Below are 22,748 nucleotides of genomic sequence, written 5' to 3' on the forward strand. Positions count from 1 at the left end.
CATCCTACAATCTAAACTTGATGCCCTCAATCTCACACAAATTATCAATGAACCTACCAGGTACCTCCCCAAAGCCTTCAACACCGGCACCCTCATAGATATCAGCCTAACCAACTTGCCCTCTAAATACACCTCTGCTGTCTTCAACCAAGATCTCAGCGATCACTGCCTTATTGCCTGCATCCATAATGGGTCAGCTGTCCAACGACCTCTACTCATCACTGTCAAACGCTCCCTGAAACACTTCAGCGAGCAGGCCTTTCTAATCGACCTGGCCGGGGTATCCTGGAAGGATATTGATCTCATCCCGTCAGTAGAGGATGCCTGGATATTTTTTTTAAATGCCTTCCTAACCATCTTAAATAAGCATGCCCCATTCAATAAATTTAGAACCAGGAACAGATATAGCCCTTGGTTCTCCCCAGACCTGACTGCCCTTAACCAACACAAAAACATCCTATGGCGTTCTGCCTTAGCATCGATCAGCCCCCGTGATATGCAGCTGTTCAGGGAAGCTAGAAACCATTATACACAGGCAGTTAGAAAAGCCAAGGCTAGCTTTTTCAAGCAGAAATTTGCTTCCTGCAACACTAACTCAAAAAATGTTCTGGGACACTGTAAAGTCCATGGAGAATAAGAACCTCCTCCCAGCTGCCCACTGCACTGAAGATAGGAAACACTGTCACCACTGATAAATCCACCATAATTGAGAATTTCAATAAGCATTTTTCTACGGCTGGCCATGCTTTCCACCTGACTACTCCAACCCCGGTCAACAGCACTGCACCCCCCCACAGCAACTCGCCCAGGCCTTCCCCATTTCTCCTTCTCCCAAATCCATTCAGCTGACGTTCTGAAAGAGCTGCAAAATCTGGACCCCTACAAATCAGCCGGGCTAGACAATCTGGACCCTTTCTTTCTAAAATGATCGGCCGAAATTGTTGCCTCCCCTATTACTAGCCTGTTCAACCTCTCTTTTGTGTCGTCTGAGATTCCCAAAGATTGGAAAGCAGCTGCGGTCATCCCCCTCTTCAAAGGGGGGGACACTCTTGACCCAAACTGCTACAGACCTATATCTATCCTACCATGCCTTTCTAAGGTCTTCGAAAGCCAAGTCAACAAACAGATTACCGACCATTTCGAATCTCTCCATACCTTCTCTGCTATGCAATCTGGTTTCAGAGCTGGTCATGGGTGCACCTCAGCCACGCTCAAGATCCTAAACTATATCTTAACCGCCATCGATAAGAAACAGTACTGTGCAGCCATATTCATTGATCTGGCCAAGGCTTTCGACTCTGTCAATCACCACATCCTCATCGGAAGACTCCACAGCCTTGCTTTCTCAAATGATTTCCTCGCCTGGTTCACCAACTACTTCTCTGATAGAGTTCAGTGTGTCAAATCGGAGGGTCTGCTCTCCGGACCTCTGGCAGTCTCTATGGGGGTGCCACAGGGTTCAATTCTTGGACCGACTCTCTTCTCTGTATACATCAATGATGTCGCTCTTGCTGCTGGTGAGTCTCTGATCCACCTCTACGCAGACGACACCATACTTCTGGCCCTTCTTTGGACACAGTGTTAACAACCCTCCAGGCAAGCTTCAATGCCATACAACTCTACTTCCGTGGCCTCCAATTGCTCTTAAATACAAGTAAAACTAAATGCATGCTCTTCAACCGATCGCTACCTGCACCTACCCGCCTGTCCAACATCACTACTCTGGACGGCTCTGACTTAGAATACGTGGACAACTACAAATAAATACTTAGGTGTCTGGTTAGACTGTAAACTCTCCTTCCAGACCCATATCAAACATCTCCAATCAAAAGTTAAATCTAGAATTGGCTTCCTTTTTCGCAAACAAAGCGTCCTTCACTCATGCTGCCAAACATACCCTTGTAAAACTGACCATTCTACCAATCCTCGACTTCGACGATGTCATTTACAAAATAGCCTCCAATACCCTACTCAACAAATTGGATGCAGTCTGTCACAGTGCAATCCGTTTTGTCACCAAAGCCCCATATACTACCCACCATTGCGACCTGTACCCTCTCGTTGGCTGGCCCTCGTTTCATACTCGTCGCCAAACACACTGGCTCCATGTCATCTACAAGACCCTGCTAGGTAAAGTCCCCCCTTATCTCAGCTCGCTGATCAACATAGCATCTCCCACCTGTAGCACATCCTCCAGCAGGTATATCTCTCTAGTCACCCCCAAAACCAATTCTTTCTTTGGCCGCCTCTCCTTCCAGTTCTCTGCTGCCAATGTCTGGAACGAACTACAAAAATCTCTGAAACTGGAAACCGACTCCCTCACTAGCTTTAAGCATCAACTGTCAGAGCAGATCACAGATTACTGCACCTGTACATAGCCCACCTATAATTTAGCCCAAACAACTACCTCTTTCCCTACTGTATTTTATTTATTTATTTTGCTCCCCATTATTTTTATTTCTACTTTGCACATTCTTCCACTGCAAATCTACCACTCCACTGTTTTACTTGCTATATTGTATTTACTTTGCCACCATGGCCTTTTTTTGCCATTACCTCCCTTATCTCACCTCATTTGCTCACATCGTATATAGACTTGTTTATACTGTATTATTGACTGTATGTTTGTTTTACTCCATGTGTAACTCTGTGTCATTGTATGTGTCGAACTGCTTTGCTTTGTCTTGGCCAGGTCGCAATTGTAAATGAGAACTTGTTCTCAACTTACCTACCTGGTTAAATAAAGGTGAAATAAAAATAAAATATCTATTGTTTATGTTTTTATTAATTTCTTTTTTTACTTTTCTTTGACACTTAGGAAGTGATAGAGCCATAAACAAGTTCCCCATACAACCACCAGTTAGAGCCACAACGCCGCTCATTTGGGGAAGAAATGTAATGATGTATTGCCTGAGTGTTGTGCGTTATTAACGTCTGCCCAAGTTACTGCCTAGATCCACAAGCCGGGACAACCAGACAACGGGCCGGAACACAGAGCCACCGCGGACCTCCCATGTCCATTCTGGTGGTGATCTGCAACTTTCAGAAATCCTACCAGGGTAAAACGCCAGGGTGGGACTGCTACGATGATCCTCAAACCAGGACATCCGATTGTCATTCTGATGGGTTGCAACATGCAGAATCCTTCCAAGTTTAACCCACCAGAGGGGGATGTCATGACTGGCCAGTTCGGGTCAGGTTACTGTGGACCATAATCCTACAGAGATATCTCTCTCACCAGTGGGGGAGAGATTGAGAGGTATGGAGGTGGGTGGTTTCATGACACCTCCCGCCCATTGTAAATCTTAAGGCAGCAGACAAAATCCCTTTTGTCCTCTCAGTATGGAGGGATGGCATGTATGATGGGCCTATGGAGAATCTACCTCTGAACAGTAACTTGCAATAAATGGACTTGAGGACAATATGTTTCGTCAGCCAAAATGGTAGATGGAATATGACGATAGATGGAATATGAAAATGAATGTTGTTTTTGTTATGTTATTAGAAGTTAAATGACAACGTTATAATGAAAACATTGTAACTTGAAGAGTTTTCACACTATGTACTTGAGGTTTGCATACTGTACATTGTGTGGAAAATGTCCAGATCAAAGAGAATGTTTTCATAAAGATGAAATGTGAAGTTAGTTGTCTAAATTGGATCTGAGTAAAATCCAGACCTTGCCTCGTAACTAGTTACCCCCAGAGAACTTGCCCTAAAGGCGGAAACTCCCATTTCTGACCCGAGGATTTAAAACATGTGAGTTAAGAATGAACCTTTTTGGAATAGGAGGCAGCATTTTCACTTTCGGATTAATAGGTTGCCCAGACCGAACTAGGGCTTCCACTAGATGTCACCATCTTTAGAAACTGGTTTGAGGATTCTACTATAAAGGAGGGGCTCATAATAGCTCTTTGAGTGAGTGGTCTGGCAGAGAGCCTCGGTCTCATGACGCACGCTCCCGACAGAGTTTGCTCCCTTTCCAATGCTTTTCTTCAGACAATGAAATTCTCCGGTTGTTGGAACCTTATTGATGATTTATGTTAAAAACATCCTAAAGATTGATTGCATACATCATTTGACTTTTTTCTAAGGACTGTAATGGAACTTCTCGTGTTTTTGTCTGGAGGAAGTGCTCTTTCCTTATGAAGATGGATTACTGGCTGGACACGCTAACAACAAGTGCCTAAATGATGGGCTTTATGGAACCAATCATTTATTGTCGAACTGGGATTCCTGGGAGTGCCTTCTGATAAAGATCATCAAAGGTAAGTGAATATTTATAGTGCTTTTTCTAGCTTCTGTTGATGCCAAAATGGCGGATATTCCTCTGGCTGTTTTGGGTTCTGAGCGCCGTTCTTAGATTATGCTTTTTCCGTCAAGTTTTTTTGAAATCTGACACAGCGGTTGAATAGAGGATAAGTCTATCTTTAATTCTGTGAATAACACAGAGTATTTCTGCAAAATCACCGGATGTTTTGGAATCAAAACTTTGCTGCACGTAACGCGCCAATGTAAACTGAGATTTTTGGATATAAATATGCACATTATCGAACAAAATACATACATGTATTGTGTAACATGATGTCCTATGAGTGTCATTTGATGAAGATCATCAAAGGTTAGTGATTCATTTTATCTATATTTCTGCTTTTTGTGATTCCTATCTTTGGCTGGAAAATGGCTGTGTGTGTTTTTGTTGTGCTTTAGCTGTAAAGCATTCTTGAAATCGGACACGATGGGTAGTTTATCGTTCATTTTCTGTATTTTGGACTTGTTAATGTGTGAAAGTTACATATTTCAAAAAAATATTTTTGAATTTTGCACGCTGCCTTTTCGGCGGGATGTTGTCGCTAGCGGAACCCCTGCCCTAGAAAGGTTAACATAGCAGACTAAGTGACCACGAGCTGCAGCCAAGGTTCAAATTAGTTGTAAACCCAAAAGCAACACGAGGTTGAAGAAGACATAGGAACCTTTTTACAATCTATGCTACGGATGAGTAGCTGTGTCTAAGAGGGTGAAGTCAAGCAGGACCACCCGGTTACCACTCTCCAAGGAATCGTATGTCTACATTGCTTTCATTCCCACGCTGGAACCATCCAAGAGGGCTGATTAGCCCTCCTCCGAAGACCCCTGTTTAGAGCAAGGGCGAGGAAACAGACCACTAAGAGAAAGGACACTAGCATCGTGCGGACAAACAGAGAGTTACACCCGGTAACCAAGAGACATACTGTCATCAGAGAAGTCGGAACCCGGTCCACGAAGAGACACCCCATCGGAGACCTTCAACACGTAATTACATCATTATATTCTGACCCATAAGAGCGGCAGTTCAGGGCAAGGTTAGGGTTAAAATAAGCATAGTTGACAAATGTACCCATTTGTGCTTTTCTCTCGTGCACTCTCTTTCTCTCTCTTTTGAAATCCCCATTTTGTGTAACACGTGTCATATTGTGTTGGTCTGCTAAGGACCTGTTTCATTGTACGGAGTTCTAATCTATAGCATAGACTGTGTGTTTGTGTATGTATATCTTACATTGTCATTTTAGCTTGTTAGTAAATAAATAATCAACTCAATTGGTGTGGTACAGACTTATTTAGCGAGACTCGGGTTTGTGCAGATTCATGGATTATGCGATGTTCAGAATGAAACTGTAGAGGAAGTTGATTAATTAGTGATTGTTGTAAAATGTATATTCTGATATTCTTTGAGTTCATTTGGGAAATTAAAACTCAATAAAGCCAAAACTTTCCCATGGTGCCCCAGGTTAATGAGTATTAATCACGTAATTATAAACCGTTAATCATTCGATGAGCAGCAGTCGTCACATTAACCAATACAACCTTATGACAGTGCCTTGAATTCTAAATAAATCACAGACAGTGTCACTAGCAAAGCACCCCCACACCATAACACCTCCTCCTCCTCCATGCTTTACAGCTGGAAATACACATGCAGAGATCATCCTTTCACCCACACCGCGTCTCACAAAGACACTGCGGTTGGATCCAAAAATCTCCAATTTGAACTCCAGACGAAAGGAAAAATTTCCACCGGTCTATGTCCATTGCTTGTGTTTCTTGGCCCAAGCAAATCTCTTCTTATTATTGGTGTCCTTTAGCAGTGGTTTCTGTGCAGCAATTTGACCGTGAAGGCCTGATTCACGTAGGACAGTTGATGTTGAGATGTGTCTGTTACTTGAACTCTGTGAAGCATTTATTTGGGCTGCAATTTCTGAGGTTGGTAACTCTAATGAACGTATTCTCTGCAGCAGAGGTAACTCGGGGTCTTCCATTCCTGTGGCGGCCCTCATGAGAGCCAGTTTTATCATAGCTCTTGATGGTTTTTGCGAGTGCACAAGTTCTTGAAATTGTCCGTATTGACTGTCCTTCATGTCTTGAAGTAATGATGGACTATCGTTTCTCTTTGCTTATTTGAGCTGTACTTGCCGTAATATGGACTTGGTCTTTTACCAAATAGTGCTATCTTCTGTATACCCCCCTTACCTTGTCACAACACAACTGATTGGCTCAAATGCATTAAGAAGGAAAACAATTCCACAATTCTTGAATCAATAGGGGCGCTATTTCATTATTGGATTAAAAAAACGTGCCCGTTTTAAGCGCTATATTTTGTCACAAAAAGATGCTCAACTATGCATATAATTGACAGCTTTGGAAAGAAAACACTCTGATGTTTCCAAAACTGCAAAGATATTATCTGTGAGTGCCCCAGAACTGATGCTACAGGCGAAACCAAGATGAAACTTCAAACAGGAAATGAGCAAAATTTTTGAAGCTCTGTTTTCCAATGTCTCCTTATATGGCTGTGAATTCTACAGGAATGAGCCCACAATTTCTGCCGTTTCCCCAAGGTGTCTGCAGCATTGTGACGTATTTGTAGGCATATCATTGGAAGATTGACCATAAGAGACTACATTTGCCAGGTGTCCGCCCGGTGTCCTCCGTCATCTTCAGCTGCAAGTATTTTTCCATGGGATTCAGAGGAGAAAGTAGACTTCCACGAACGATATATCAATGAAGAGATATGTGAAAAACACCTTGAGGATTGATTCTAAACAGCGTTTGCCATGTTTCAGTCGATATTATGGAGTTAATTTGGAAAAAAGTTTGCCGTTTTGATGACTGAATTTTCGGGGTTTTTTGGTACCCAAACGTGATGTACAAAACGGAGCGATTTCTCCTACACAAAGAATCTTTCAGGAAAAACTGAACAAACATCCGAAGTTCTTCATAGGTAAATGATTTTATTTGAATGGTTTTCTGGTTTTTGTGAAAATGTTGCCCGCTAAATGCTACGCTAAATGCTACGATAGCTATCAATACTCTTACACAAATGCTTGTTTTGCTATGGTTGAAAAGCATATTTTGAAAATCTGAGATGACAGTGTTGTTAAGAAAAGGCTAAGCTTGAGAGAGCATATTTATTTCATTTCATTTGCGATTTTCATAAATAGTTAACGTTACGTTATGCTAATGAGCTTGAGGCTATAACTGGATACAGGTTTTTTTCATAGCCAAACGTGAACAAAACGGAGCGATTTGTCCTACACAAATAATATTTTTTGAAAAACTGAACATTTGCTATCTAACTGAGAGTCTCCTCATTGAAAACATCTGAAGTTCTTCAAAGGTAAATGATTTTATTTGAATGCTTTTCTTGTTTTTGTGAAAATGTTGCTGGCTGAATTCTAGGCTTATAGCTATGCTAGCTATCAATACTCTTACACAAATGCTTGTTTAGCTATGGTTGAAAAGCATATTTTGAAAATCTGAGATGACAGTGTTGTTAACAAAAGTCTAAGCTTGAGAGCAAATATATTTATTTCATTTCATTTGCAATTTTCATGAATAGTTAACATTGCGTTATGCTAATGAGCCTGAGGCTATAAATAGGATCCCGGATGCGGGATTGCTCGACGCAAGAAGTTAAACTGGGTGCCTGCAGGCTGACTTCAGATGTCAGTCGAACAGTGTTTCCTCCAACACGTGGGTGTAGGGAAGACCCTACTTAATGACACTGGACTGAGGGGCAGCTCGGGACAGAGGGGCAGCTCGGGACAGAGGGGCAGCTCGGGACAGAGGGGCTCTTCAGACTCCGGCAGCAGCGCCGGACAGGCGGGAAACTCCGGCAGCTTAGCCGGACAGGCGGGAGACTCCGGCAGCAGCGCCGGACAGGCGGGAGACTCCGGCAGCACAGGAGAGGAGGAAGGCTCTGGCAGATCCTGGCTGGCTGGCGGTTCTGGCAGATCCTGGCTGACTGGCGGATCTGGAAGAGTCTGGCTGACTGGCAGTTCTGGCAGATCCTGGCTGACTAGCGGATCTGGAAGAGTCTGGCTGACTGGCGGATCCTGGCTGACTGGCGGATCTGGAAGATCCTGGCTGACTGGCGGATCTGGAAGAGTCTGGCTGACTGGCGGAATTGGAAGAGTCTGGCTGACTGGCGGATCCTGGCCGACTGACGGCTCTGACTGCTCCATGCTGACTGGCGGCTCTGGCTGCTCCATGCTGACTGGCGGCTCTGGCTGCTCCATGCTGACTGGCGGCTCTGGCTGCTCCATGCTGACTGGCGGCTCTGGCGGCTTCTTGCAGACTGGCAGCTCTGGCTGCTTCATGCAGACTGGCAGCTCCTTGCAGACTGGCAGCTCCTTGCAGAGTGGCAGCTCCTTGCAGACTGGCAGCTCTGGCTGCTCCATGCAGACTGGCAGCTCTGGCTGCTCCATGCAGACTGGCAGCTCTGGCTGTTCCTTGCAGACTGGCAGCTCTGGCTGCTCCATGCAGACTGGCAGCTCTGGCTGCTCCATGCAGACTGGCAGCTCTGGCTGTTCCATGCAGACTGACAGCTCTTGCTGCTCCATGCAGACTGGCAGCTCTGGCTGCTCCATGCAGACTGGCAGCTCTGGCTGCGCTGAACAGGCAGGAGACTCCAGCAGCGCTGTAGAGGAGGAAGGCTCTGGCAGCGCTAAACAGGCGGGAGACTCCGGCAGCGCGGGAGATTCCGGCAGGGCAGGAGAGGAGGAAGGCTCTGGCAGCGCTGGAGAGGTGAGGCGCACTGTAGGCCTGATGCGTGGTGCTGGCACTGGTGGTACTGGGCCGAGGACACGCACAGGAAGCCTGGTGCGGGGAGCTGCCACCGGAGGGCTGGTGCGTGCAGGTGGTACTGGGTAGACCGGACCGTGCAGGCGCACTGGAGCTCTTAAAGCACCGAGCCTGCCCAACCTTACCTGGTTGAATACTCCCGGTCGCTCTGCCAGTGCAGCAAGGTGGAATAGCCCGCACTGGGCTATGCAGGCGAACCAGGGACACCGTGCGCAAGGCTGGTGCCATGTAAGCCGGCCCAAGGAGACGCACTGGGGACCAGATGCGTAGAGCCGGCTTCATGGCATTTGGCTCGACGCTCAATCTAGCCCGGCCGATACGCGGAGCTGGAATATACCGCACCGGGCTATGCACCCGCACTGGGGATACCGTGGGCACCACAGCAAAACACGGTGCCTGCCCGGTCTCTCTAGCCCCCCGGTAACCCCAGGAAGTTGACGCAGGTCTCCTACCTGGCTTCGCCATACTTCCTGTGAGCCCCCCCCAAGAAATTTTTGGGGCTGACTCTCGGGCTTCCATCCGCGTCGCCGTGCTGCCTCCTCATACCAGCGCCTCTCCGCTTTGACCGCCTCCAGTTCTTCCTTGGGGCGGCGATATTCTCCAGGCTGATCCCAGGGTCCTTTACCGTCCAGTTCGTCCTCCCATGTCCATTCCTTCGCTTGCTGCAACTTGGGGCGGCTACACTCCCCTGGTTTAGCCCAGGGTCCTCTCCCGTCGAGGATTTCTTCCCAAGTGCAGACGTCCTTTTTACGCTGCTCCCGCTGCTGCCCATTACCACGCCGCTTGGTCCTGTTGTGGTGGGTGATTCTGTAAGGGTTTTCCTCTGGTGAAGGAGAAGCGGACCAAAATGCAGCGTGGTGGTTATTCATGTTCTTTAATAAAAGGAACTCGACATGAAATAACTAACAAAACAATAAATGTGTGAAAACCTAAACAGTCCTATCTGGTGAAAACACAGAGACAGGAACAATCACCCACAAACACACAGTGAAACCCAGGCTACCTAAATATGGTTCCCAATCAGAGACAATGACTAACACCTGCCTCTGATTGAGAACCATATCAGGCCAGACATAGAAATAGACAAACAAGACAACCTAGAATGGAATGCCCACTCAGATCACACCCTGACCAACCAAAACATAGAAACATACAAAGCAAACTATGGTCAGGGTGTGACACAAACACAATTTAATATCCAGTTTGTCCACAAATTCATTACTGAGATGTTGGAGTCACGTCTCCATCTCAACCAAAAATCTAAACTTAAAGAATAGGACTAAATCTAATCAAACTTTAAATGCACTTTAAATTAAGTTTGATTGTATTTAGTCCTATTCTTTAACTTTGTGGTTGAGATTGAGACGTGAATCCTACATATTATTAATTAACTTGAAGATTAAATTTGAAATCAACCAAAGCTTGAAACCCTAGTCCTTGAATGTATTGTCTGTTTTTAGTTGAACCGTGGGTTGAATTGAAACAATGGCTGTTGATGACTTTGAAAACGCCATATAGACCTATCATCGATGAAATACGATTTGTAAAGTATGGTTACATTTCATTTGCTCTGTTAAACCTACCCTTTGGATTGACTTCGATGGTAATAGTGAATATATTTAGAACTCTCAATAGTTATTCTCACGATAGCACATCGGGAGTAGTCAGTGACAAATATAAAAGCTGGGTTGGGTCTGGTTGGGTTTCATCTCCTTGATGGGAGATGAAATTAATAGTTGTACATCAACTCTCCAGTAGGAGGTGTTGCCCAGCCTATTTATTGTTTCTTCTGATAGTGAATATAACGTTGAAGATCTGACGTTGTTCAAAGGTACCAATGTAAAATATTTGATACAAGGTTTGCCTATGTTGAAAATTGGTTACAATGATGACATAATCCTGTGGTTGAAATCTCACCCTCAAAACAACAGCGATTACAAATCCAATGTATTTTCCACGAAGATTCCATGCCACATGCTTACGTTGAAACAACAACTCGTTTGTTCCTAGTGGGCAGTAGTGTACTCTCTGCTTCCGGGTTCCCCAGCCCTGCTGCTCTGCTGCCATGTTTGTTTTGGTGTGAAACTGGAGATGGCATACGGTCCTCCCTCAGCCCACGTTACCACAACACAGCCCCTCTCTGCCCTCTCATTGCTCTCTCTCTACCCTCCCCCCTCCACATGCCCTGCTGCAGGCACCTCTACCTTCATGTGTTCTCTGTCCATCCCTTTCTCCCTCCAACTCGCATTGATTCTTATCTCTCTCACTCCCCCATCTCCTGTCTTGTCCGGGCTTAACAATGTTATTATGTGTGTCACTGTCAAGCAGAGGTGTACTCCATTAAGAATAGTGCTTGTGCTGTGCAGGCTGCAGTCTTTTCCCATTCATTAATACTGTGTGTAGTGGGTTGTCTAGAGCCAGCCAGGTTGGGATTGTGTAAGGAAGAAGGGCTGTAATTTGGCTTTGTTTGGCATTTGGAGACAGTGGGGTATGACTGCCATGTAGTCTTGACTATGCAAACCATGTACAGTAGAAGATTACGACACTGCTTCGAAATACAGGGGAGTTTTGTTTTGCACTCTATTGTGAGATCCAATTGTGAGCTTTTCATTTTACCTTCTCTCCTTTCTCTCTCTTCCTCCCCACTCTCTCATGTTCTTTCTCCTTTTTATAACAACATGTTATGTTAACATCTCTCCTGTGTCGTCTCCCTCAGGCTCGCCTGGCACTGGAGAGAGGTGCTCAGGCTGTCATCTTCGATGTCACCGACGACAAAGACGCTGCTCTCGAGGTGAGGAATGGTGGAAACCGTCAGAGAGAGCAGAGGACAATAAAGTAGCATAGCCTGACCTGACCGAGAGAGACAAAATTGTTTTAGTGTTACTGATTTAACAATGATTCATTTTCTGTCTTCCCCTCCTCTATCCATTGTATATGTCTTCCCCCAACACACACACACGTGTAGCTGCATGAGTCTGACTCCCTGCCGCTTCCGGTGGTGCTGGTGAAGGCTGAGGATGCTGAGGAGCTGATGGGACTGGTTAACAAGAACGAGGAGGCTAGAGTCCGTATCGACATCAAAAAAGAGGACCCAAAATGGGTAAGGAACAAAAAACACATGCCGAATATCACATATTATATAATAAATACATGATATATGTTTTTATACATGTTTTCTATTTATTATATAGCCATATATTTGTATTGTATTTATTATTATTATTATTATTATTATATATATGCATATCAAGAGACACATAATGGAAGTTGTTAGTTACATTCCCTCAAAGGTCCGCTCTAAATGCATGTCTCTGTAACGGGATTCTTTCTGGGAAGGAGAGGTGGACCAAAATGCAGTGTGGTTATAATTAATGGTTCTTTAATAACGAAACTATACATGAATAAACTACAAAACAAAAACCGTGAAAACCCGAAACAGTCCCGTGTGGTACAAACACTGACACAGGAGACAACCATCCACAAAACCCAACACAAAACAGGCTACCTAAATATGGTTCCCAATCAGAGACAATGACTCACACCTGCCTCTGATTGAGAACCATATCAGGCCCAAACACAGAAACAGACAAACAAGACATCCAACATAGAATGCCCACTCAGATCACATCCTGACCAAACAAAACATACAAACATACAAAGCAAACTATGGTCAGGGTGTGACAGTCTCCCAATCTCTACTATGAAATAGTAATAACATTCACTCTTTCTCTCTCTTTCCAGCCCCACTATGATGTTGGTATCTTGCTTACTATAGTCCTGGCTATTCTGGCCATCGTTTTGATCTTTGCCTTCCGGTACCGATGCAAGTCCAACAGAACCTGGGTGAGTCAGTCAACAACACATACACTTTACACAAGTCTCAAAACAAAGCCTTTATCTCTGCAAAATGCAGCCATCTTAAAGTGGTTTAGGTCTGGGCCCGGTTGCATAAAACATCTTACTGTTTCCCTTAATGCATCATTTTCCCCTACCTAAGGGAATTGTTTAAGGGTGTTGCAGAGAACCCCTCAAACCTTTCCTTAGGTAACGGCATCATTTAAGGGATTTGCAGTAGTTTGAAGGAACATATGGCAGAAAGAGTCTCTGGGGACTATGGAGACGACCTGATTCACTGACTGAACATCTCATCAAAGAGATACATTTTTGGGGGAGATCTCAAAATAGAATTTCTACATTCAAGACAGGTGAAACAAATTGATTCAGAAGATAAACATGTTTATGTTAGTTACTTTTTTCTCAGCTATTACTTTCTATCACGTCAAGTGAACCTAGATTAGCTAGATAGATAGCTCACCAACAGCTTTGTAGCCATGGGTTGTGCACCTTACATTGTTTAACTAAGTAGCTGGCTGGTGGATGTTTTCCTTTTGAAACCAGGGCAGAGGAAAGCAACATGTTGGATTCACCTCTCCATCTCACCCAAGAATCAAAGTTAAAGAATAAGACTAGGGCCTCCCGAGTGGCCTTGCTGTCTAAGGCACTGCGTTGCATAAATACTGTTTACATTGATATCCATACTGAATGAAGCACTTAAGGGACCGCATGGGCACCCTTAACTTTTTCACTTCATTTAAAGGGAAAATTCACCTTAATATGTTTTGTGCAACTGACTTAAAGTTAGGGAGACTTGAAGCAAAAAGATAAGGGGGAAATTAACTTACAATGTTTTATGCAACCAGGTCTTGTACTCTAACTGTCGACCAAACACAAAAGAAAGTGTCCACTGTATATACAGCTCGAACATACACCAGAAAACCCTCAGAGAGGAGCAAAATGTGAACTTTGAGACATCTCAGTCAGTTCTGAAGTCCAGTTCTCTAACCTCCGTCCCACACGGCCTCTTCCTCTATGACCACAGGACTCAGTCCATCAGCAGACCATGCGAGCCATCAGTCGTCTGGAGACGCGAATGTACAGCTCTCAGGGCTGCGGGGGCTCACAGCGCCACCGTGGGGGCTGGGGGTCTAATAACAGCTCCAACTCCAGCCCCGTCTGTGCCATCTGTCTGGAGGAGTTCCTGGATGGACAGGACCTGAGGATCATCTCGTGTGCTCATGAGTTCCATAAGGAGTGTGTGGACCCCTGGTTGCTGCAGCACCGCACCTGTCCTCTCTGCATGCACAACATCATGGGTAATGACATTGCATGACCACTAGGGGACGCCTACAACAGGCCTTAGAATGGGGGAAGCACAAGACAACTTTACCCACTCTTGAGCACAAGTACATTTTTCCACAAAAAAATCCAGTTTTATAAACTATGTGTGTGTAGTCTGCTTTACTGTGTGTATTCCTATGCTCCACAGGTACAGAGCTGTCACGTCAGCCCCAGAGGAGCAGACTGCAGCAGACCCCCGAGCACAGCCAGGGTTTCCTGCACCCCCACCCCTACCCACACGCCTTCCCCCAGCATCCCATCCCCTTCTCCATGAGGCCTCACTACCCCCGTGGCCCCTCCGGCCCCTACCCCTCCCTGAGCCACTACAGCAGCTCCCCACCCCTGGACCCCCAGACCCTCCGCTTCCTCCCTAGCTGGCCTCTTGGCTCCGGTTGTGGATACATCCACCCTACAGAGGGCCCCGGGAGGCCTCACAAGGCCGGGAGCAGCTGCAGGACTGCAGGTCACCCTCTGGGGTCCCACTACGGCCCCGGGTCCCACCGCTCCTGCCACGCCTACCGCTCCGGCTGCCCTGCCCAGCGCAGCAACTCCAGTTCCAGGCTCCACCACACCCCCTCCTTTTCTCCCCGCGCCTCCGAAGGGGGAGCCCATAGCCGGGGGGCCGAGGGAGGCAGCTGCTCTGGGGGGAGCTACCGGACGGAGCGCAGTGGCTACCTGGCAGACGGGCCGGCCAGTGACTCCAGCTCTGGCCCCTGTCACGGTTCATCCAGTGACTCGGTGCTCAACTGTACCGACGTGTCCCTGCAGGGTGTGTATGGTAGCTGGTCCACATTCCGCAGCTCCCTGAGCAGTGACTATGATCCGTTTGTGTACTACGGGCCGGGTTTGGGACGGACAGGCCGCAGGGACAGCATGGAGGCAGGGGCCCAGAGACCAAGGTCCCTGGACTCAGTGATGAACAGAGACAGAGGACGAGGGAGCCCTGAGGAGCAGCCGCAGGCTGTGTTTAGCCACGTCCACTACCACCGCCACAGACACCACCACTACGGAGAGGACGGGGAGCGGGAGCACGCCCAGGGACAGGGGCCAGGCAGGGGGTCAGACGAGGAGCAGGGGGCTGCTGTTGCTATTGGCTCTGGTACTGGTTCTCCCCCGGCTCTGGACAAGGACTTCCCAGTGTGCCCTCTGAAGCACAGCCCCTGTCAGTGCCCTAAGGCAGAACACACAGACAGTAGGGAGGTCCACGGCCACGGGATAGAGGGTCAGGACCATGAGCTTAGCCTCAGCCCCCCGTCAGGCCCCCCTCCTGCCCTGGTAGCACCAGCACCCTTAGCAGCCCCAGCCCCCTGCTGCCACCAGGACCACGGCCGTGGAGGCCACCCCCACCGGAGGGCAGACCGGCTCGGCGGCTGCGTCCTCGACGGCCCCTCGGTGCTCTTCCACCAGAGCCTAGAACTGCAGGATGACTGTAGCATCCACATTCACTACGGCCAGGGCCCCAGCTACTGCTGCCCCCCGCCTGACCTGCCCATGCCTGTGCCTTTCATTCTGGACTCTGGGGGTATGGGGGCCCTAGGGGGCCTAGAGGACTGGCCCTGCTGTGGAGGGCCCCACCATGTAGTGTGGCAGAAGCGGGTGCAGCAGGCCCACTCTGAGCCCCAGTTGCTGGGGCCAGGGCTGGGGGGCCCTATGGACAGACCCCCGCCCCCATGCAGCAGGCGTCACCACGGTCACCAAAGCCCAGCGCACGACCGCAACACAGACTTTTGTTTATACTGCCAAACATTACACAACAATCAGGGTGGGTGTTCAATCAGTCCTTATATTATAGCTACATGTGATGTGAACAGCTGCTCCCGTATTCTAACTTGAATGTGCTAGTATATTCTATGGCTCTATCGCACTTTCCGCGATTCTTTGCGTCTCCTCACCGCCGAATCAGCCGAATTGGAGGGAAGTTTAATTGAATTACATTTTGGGAAAGAAGGCAAGGAGAGAAGATGCGATTAATCGAGGAAAGATCATTTAGAAAGATGCCCATTTGTGTTATTCTTCCTGTCATCCTGTGTGTCATATGAGTGTCTCTCTGTGTATCAGAGAGGTAAGTAAACCTATTGTCTGTTTCTCTCCCTCCAGGATCAGAGGAGGAGTCCGGTGTGTGATAACTAACTAACTCGAGAGGTGCATCCCCAAACTCACGCTGCTACGTACACAGGAGCCGGAATGGACAAACACGTCATCGGCGGCCATCTTTCTCAAGTCTTCAAAATAATTCCACATGAAATACATGCATTCAAACTACACTTCCCAGAATCCCCCAGTCAGTGCTGAGTTACATCTGTCAACAGAGATCAAAATTAGTTAGATTATGATTATTTTGAACATTTGTTTCTTTTGACCATCAAATCAATGAAAACACAAGTCAAGTAGAGACCTGAAATTGCTCATATTCGTTGTTGAATTCAAGTATGCCAATGTGTTTGATTTAGACTTTTCTTGTCGCTAAGTGGTGTACTTGTTTCAAGATGGAGACTGACTGGGAGATGCTGGGAAAACAACTCCTACATCACAAAGGGGAAATTTGTTTTATTCTCTTCTGCCTTGTTGTTTTGTTTTGTAAATTACACAAAGAATTAAATACCGACATGATATTACAAGTTCCCAGTTTGCCTTAGTGACCACTAGGAATTATCACTGCTCAGGACTTGAGCCTTGATTCACAGTACGAAACTCCCCTACTGTTTCTCTCAGTATAAATCACATGGACAAATTGGATATCTAATTCCTTGAGTGGTTAAGCACTTAATCGATTATATTATGAGGTACTACTCAGTAATACTTGATTTTCCCTCATTATCCCCATAGATGCTCCGTTGGCGGTTTCTTTCTCTTTCCAGCCTGCCTCAAATCAGATTCAGAAATGTGTTCCAGTGGCGTAGGTATCGCAAAGGTACTCAGAGCTACAGAAAAGAGCCTAGAAGCTTCTCTCTGGGCAACCTGCCCCATTGGGGGAAAACAGTTATCTTCTTAGCCGGCCTTACAAGTAGTGTGCATCCTGAGAGGTCACTAGTGGCTAGCATGTTGACTTGTGTTGGTTAATTCAATAATGGCAGCTGCTTCCATCACATTTTGTTTGCTTTGTGTTTCGGTAAAAAAAATGTAGTCTGTAATTTTGAACCAAATTCACTGAAATGTGTTATTATTACAAGCTATTTTAGTTTTGCTCATGTCATTTCTCATGTTGCCAGTGGTTACTTATTATGTTTGATCTGAGTGCTGATTTTGTGGCCAGTGAAGGAGGGATGGGTCCACCAGACAGACCTGGGTTCAGACTGTATTTGACTTCTTTCAAATACTGTAGCTGTGCTTGAATAAGCTTGCCTGGCTCAATGGGACAAATGTAATCATCCCAAAATCATCCCAAAAGTGCAAACCCCACCCATATGGCATGTACTCTAAAATATGCAAATGCTCCATGTATGTGAACAATTTCAAATACTATTTGAACCCTGGTAGGTCTGCCTCCAGAAAATCTCACAGTGTGAGTGAAACTTCGCTCAGCTCAGGAAGGACATCCGCCATGTCTCCTGCTCTTCACCCCTGACCTCTAACCACATGTCCTAGTACATGACCCAATCAATCTCTCCCTTCCATTTCCCAAATACCAGCAGCTAAAGCTCAGCAAGGGTGCTCTTTATCTTGGAACATTACAGCAAAATATTGTATACAGTGCATTCGGAAAGTATTCAGACCCCTTGACTTTTTCCACATTTTATTATGTTACAGCCTTATTCTAAAATTGATTAAATAACAATTGTTCCTCATCAATCTACACATAATACCCCATAATAACAAAGCAAACACAGGTGTTTAGAAATCTTTGCAAATATATTAAAAATAAAACAGAAATACCTAATTTACATAAGTATTCAGACCCTGTGCTATGAGACTGGGGGCTTGTGAGTGGCACAGCGGTCTAAGGCACTGCATTTCAGTTCTTAAGGAGTCACAACAGACACCCTGGTTCGAATTCAGGCTGTATCACAACCGACCGTGATTGGGAGCACAATTGGCCCAGCGTCGTCCGGGTATGTCCAGTGTAGGACGTCATTGTAAAATTAGAATTTGTTCTTAACTGACTTGCCTAGTTAAATAAAGGTAAAATAAAAATACTCAAAATTGAGCTCAGGTGCATCCTGTTTCCATTGATCATCCTTGAGATGTTTCTACAACTTGAATGGAGTCCACCTGGGGTAAATTCAATTGATTGGCCATGATTTGGAAAGGCACACACCTGTCTATATTAGGTCCCACAGTTGACAGTGCATGTCAGAGCGAAAAAACAGGCGCAGGGATTGTCTGTAGACAGGATTGTGTCGAGGCACAGATCTGGGGAAGGCTACCAAAAAAGGTCTGCAGCATTGAAGGCATCCAAGAACACAGTGGCCTCCATCATTCTTAAATGGAATAAGTTTAGGACAACCAAGGCTCTTCCTAATGCTGGCCAAACTGAGTAATCGGGGAAGAAGGACCTTGGTGAGGGAGGTGACCAAAAACCTGATGGTCTCTCTGACAGAGCTCCAGAGTTCCTGCAGCACTCCACCAATCAGACCTTTATGGTAGAGTGGTCAGACGGAAGCCACTCCTCAATAAAAGACACGACAACCCGCTTGGAGTTTGCCAAAAGGCACCTAAAGGATTCTCAGACCATGAGAAACAAGTTTCTCTGGTCTGATCAAATCAAGATTGAACTCTTTGTCCTGAATGCCAGGCGTCCCGCCTGGAGGAAACCTGGCACCATCCCTAGGGTGAAGCATGGTGGTGGCAGCATCATGCTGTGGGATGTTTTTCAGCGGCAGGGACTGGGAGACTGCTCAGTAGTCGGAGCAAAGTACAGAGAGATCCTTGATGAAAACCTGCTCCTGAGCGCTAAGGACCTCAGACTTGCGAAGGTTCACCTTCAAACAGGACAATGACCCTAAGCACACAGCCAAGACAATGCAGGAATGGCTTCGGGACAAGTCTCTAAATGTCCTTGAGTGGCCCAGCCAGAGCCCGAACTTGAACCCAATCGAATAACTCTGGAGAGACCTGAAAATAGCTGTGCAGTGATGCTCCCCATCCAACTTGACAGAGCTTGAGAGGATCTGCAGAGAAGAACGGGAGAAACTCCCCAAATACAGGTGTGCCAAGCTTGTCGCGTCACACCCAAGAAGACTCGAGGTGTCACACCCTGATCTGTTTCACCTGCCTTGTGCTTGTCTCCACCCCCCACCTGGTGTCTCCTGTTTGTCCCCATTATCTCCTGTGTATTTATACCTGCGTTTTCTGTTTGTCTGTGGCCAGTTTGTACTACCAGGGCTCAGGCTAAGACCCAGATGCAGACACAGGATACATATAGTCATACATATAGATACATATGAGTCTCAGAGTTTATTATAGTACAAGTGTAACGGATGTGAAACGGCTAGCTTAGTTAGCGGTGTGCGCTAAATAGCGTTTCAATCGGTGACGTCACTTGCTCTGAGACCTTGAAGTAGTAGTTCCCCTTGCTCTGCAAGGGCCGCGGCTATTGTGGAGCGATGGGTAACGACGCTTCGAGGGTGACTGTTGTTGATGTGTGTAGAAGGTCCCTGGTATGGGCGAGGGGACGGTCTAAAATTCTACTGTTACACAAGGGGCAGGCAAAATGGAAGTCAAGGCAGGCAAAGGGTCGTAATCCAAAAAGTCAAGGGGTCTGAATACTATCCGTATGCACTGTACATAATTACTATGTAATTGGAGGAAAGTCATAATAATTCATAATTCATTCAACTTTGGGAACATACATTATTCACTACCTTGTAAAAAGAAATATTGATTCAACGTACAATTATAAGGCAACCAGCTTCAATAGGATTGTGAGTTTGCTCAACCAAAATTGTATTGAGCAAACTCAACAAAAATTTGGTTGGAATTTTATGGAGAAAACTCACAATCCTATCGCTGCTGGTATCCTTACAATTGTACGTTGAATCAGCATATATATTTTTTTTTTCACAGTGTACCAAACATTGACTTAACAAAGCTGTTGCCTTTTATGAACTTAAGTTAACTTAAATGAAAGCCTGGTGAAACATCCTAGAAAAAAACCCTGGGAGAAAGAAAAGTCTTGAAATGTGTGTAGTTATATCCCCCAATATATTTTATTTCTTAGTGAAAATGTGAAAGGAGACTGCATTAAGTAAATATGGAGCATTAGTATTTAATGGAATAAACCTATTGATCCCCAGACTATTTTCGAAAGAGCTGGAAGCACTTAAACAACCTTGTCTGATCTAGTAACACTCTGAATTTGTAATTGAGATAAGTCTGTCTATGCTATTTACTTCAATTGTGCCTTCTGGATTCACTTTTCAAAGGGGTTAGTTGTGGGATCTGCATTCACTACTTCCTGTCAATGGGTTTATTATGATAAAAGTTTATTATGATATAAGATCAGCAAATTACCTAATACATTAAAACTCTTGTTATTTTACCAAAGAAACACAGTTTTGAATGCAATCAACCTGTTGCCTTTTATTCCTACTCCATCAAACTTAAACCCAAGTAAATGCGTTTTACCTAACAAGAGAAATCTGAAAATGGAATTGTATGCAGTCAAACAGTGGAAAATCATAGATTACAGCCCCATATATATCGATACCTCGTTTCTAATGTTTTTTGGAGACAGCTTCTCTTGCTAATACTCCAGGTTGTGTTTCTGTTATATATATTTGTGTAGAGAACAGTCCTATATAGCCTGGTTAAACCAGACTGAACACTGCACTCACCATTGTTTCCCTTGAAACAACAGTGAAACATTGCAAAACCTGTCTGGATTCCAGGCTACAGTTCCCTAGCCTTAGCTGAAATGACTAAATCACAACCAACCAGCACTGGAGTCCACAACCAACCAATATTTTTCAGTAAAAACTGAAAGCAAGGCAAATCAAGGCACTATAACTATGCCAATGACCAGAACAAGGAAATATAAAACTTAAATTAATCAAACATCTCTGAAATGTTTGGGGCGATTTTATTATCCTCTTTAGGGTTGTTTTTTGTTTGTGTTCATTGTTTTGTTTTTTAAAGCATAATGAGCTGAAACTGCCTTTTTTCTAATAGAGCACAATCCCGATAGAAATTGAAGGGATCTGTCAGTATATTTTGGATACTTTGTGTACAAAAAGAGAAATACAAAAACAGAAATTAAATAAAGTGTTGTATTTTATATATAATAGAACATTTCAATATGGTGATATGTCACTAATATATTTATTTACTAATATATTTATCCATTTTTGTCCAGGTCCTGAAAAAGAATGCATGGTTTCTGTATAGAAACGATATCTATATGAAACTAAGTGCCATCACAGATGTATCAACATGGCTTCATTCCAATTATATGCAAATAAATTATTTTGAAATAAAACCTCTGGTGCTGATTATGGTCTCAATTTTATGATCTTCATCTTCAAAATGAAGTATCTATCTGACAAATCTCATTGTAAGACTTGGTCATTCCATTTCCAGTCATCAGAAGTATCATGTTGGCACTGGCAATTATGTAATTGACAAAAGTACCAAACTTTGAATTGGTTCTTACTTTACAAAGGTCAAAGATGGAAAGCTGGTGCATGTTATCACAGTGATTATACAATGAAGAAATATCACAGAATGCTTAGTAATTGCTTTCAACAACTTGTCCCATACATTTCTCAAAATAGGTTTGTCTGGTGAAACTGCATCTAACTTTCTTCATTCTGGACATAAAAAAGAGACATAAAAATGTTATCTACGAGTTCATCTGACTCTGGGGAAGTAGATAAAGGGCTTCATTGCCAAAATCCTGAAGTATCCCTTTAGGCCGCATTGTGTTCAATGTGTTAATAGTTTTATGGAGTTACAAACCACTGGGCACAAACTGGTTGAATCAACATTGTTTCAACATAATTTTCAACATAATCTGGCAGCTCAGGAACATACAGTAGAACATAGTGGCAAGAAAAGTATGTGAACCATTTGGAATTACCTGGATTTTTTTGTATAAATTGATCATCACATTTGATCCAATCTTCATCTAAGTCACAACAATAGACAAACAGTGTGCTTAAACTAATAACAAACAAATTATTGTATTTTTTCTTGTCTAAATTGGATACGTCATTTAAACATTCTCAGTATAGGTTGGAAAAAGTATGTGAACCCCTAGGCTAATGACTTCTCCAAAAGCTAACTGGAGTCAGGAGTCAGCTAACCTGGAGTCCAATCAATGAGACAAGATTGGAGATGTTGGTTAGAGCTGCCTTGCCCTATAAAAAACACTCACAAAATGTGAACCATGCCTCGAACAAAAGAGATCTCAGAAGACCTAAGATTAAGAATTGTTGACTTGCATACAGTTGGAAAGGGTTACAAAAGTATCTCTGACAGCCTTGATGTTCATCAGTCCACGGTAAGATAAATTG

General features: G+C 44.9%; 1 protein-coding gene across 1 annotated transcript in view; it reads left to right on the forward strand.

Annotated features, from left to right (window-relative positions):
* The window catches only part of LOC135548752 (E3 ubiquitin-protein ligase RNF43-like), a 186,741-nt gene extending 165,029 nt beyond the window's left edge, over positions 1-21,712 (forward strand). Inside the window, exons 3-8 of the mRNA XM_064978652.1 lie at positions 11,837-11,911; positions 12,086-12,220; positions 12,862-12,963; positions 14,000-14,273; positions 14,447-16,060; positions 16,396-21,712. Of these exons, the coding sequence (XP_064834724.1) occupies positions 11,837-11,911; positions 12,086-12,220; positions 12,862-12,963; positions 14,000-14,273; positions 14,447-16,060; positions 16,396-16,421 (2,226 nt within the window). The 3' untranslated portion in view covers positions 16,422-21,712. The remainder of the gene's footprint in view (positions 1-11,836; positions 11,912-12,085; positions 12,221-12,861; positions 12,964-13,999; positions 14,274-14,446; positions 16,061-16,395) is intronic.
* Positions 21,713-22,748: the final 1,036 nt, after the last annotated feature.

Source organism: Oncorhynchus masou, chromosome 11 (genome assembly GCF_036934945.1).
Source record: "Oncorhynchus masou masou isolate Uvic2021 chromosome 11, UVic_Omas_1.1, whole genome shotgun sequence".
NCBI lineage: Eukaryota > Metazoa > Chordata > Actinopteri > Salmoniformes > Salmonidae > Oncorhynchus > Oncorhynchus masou.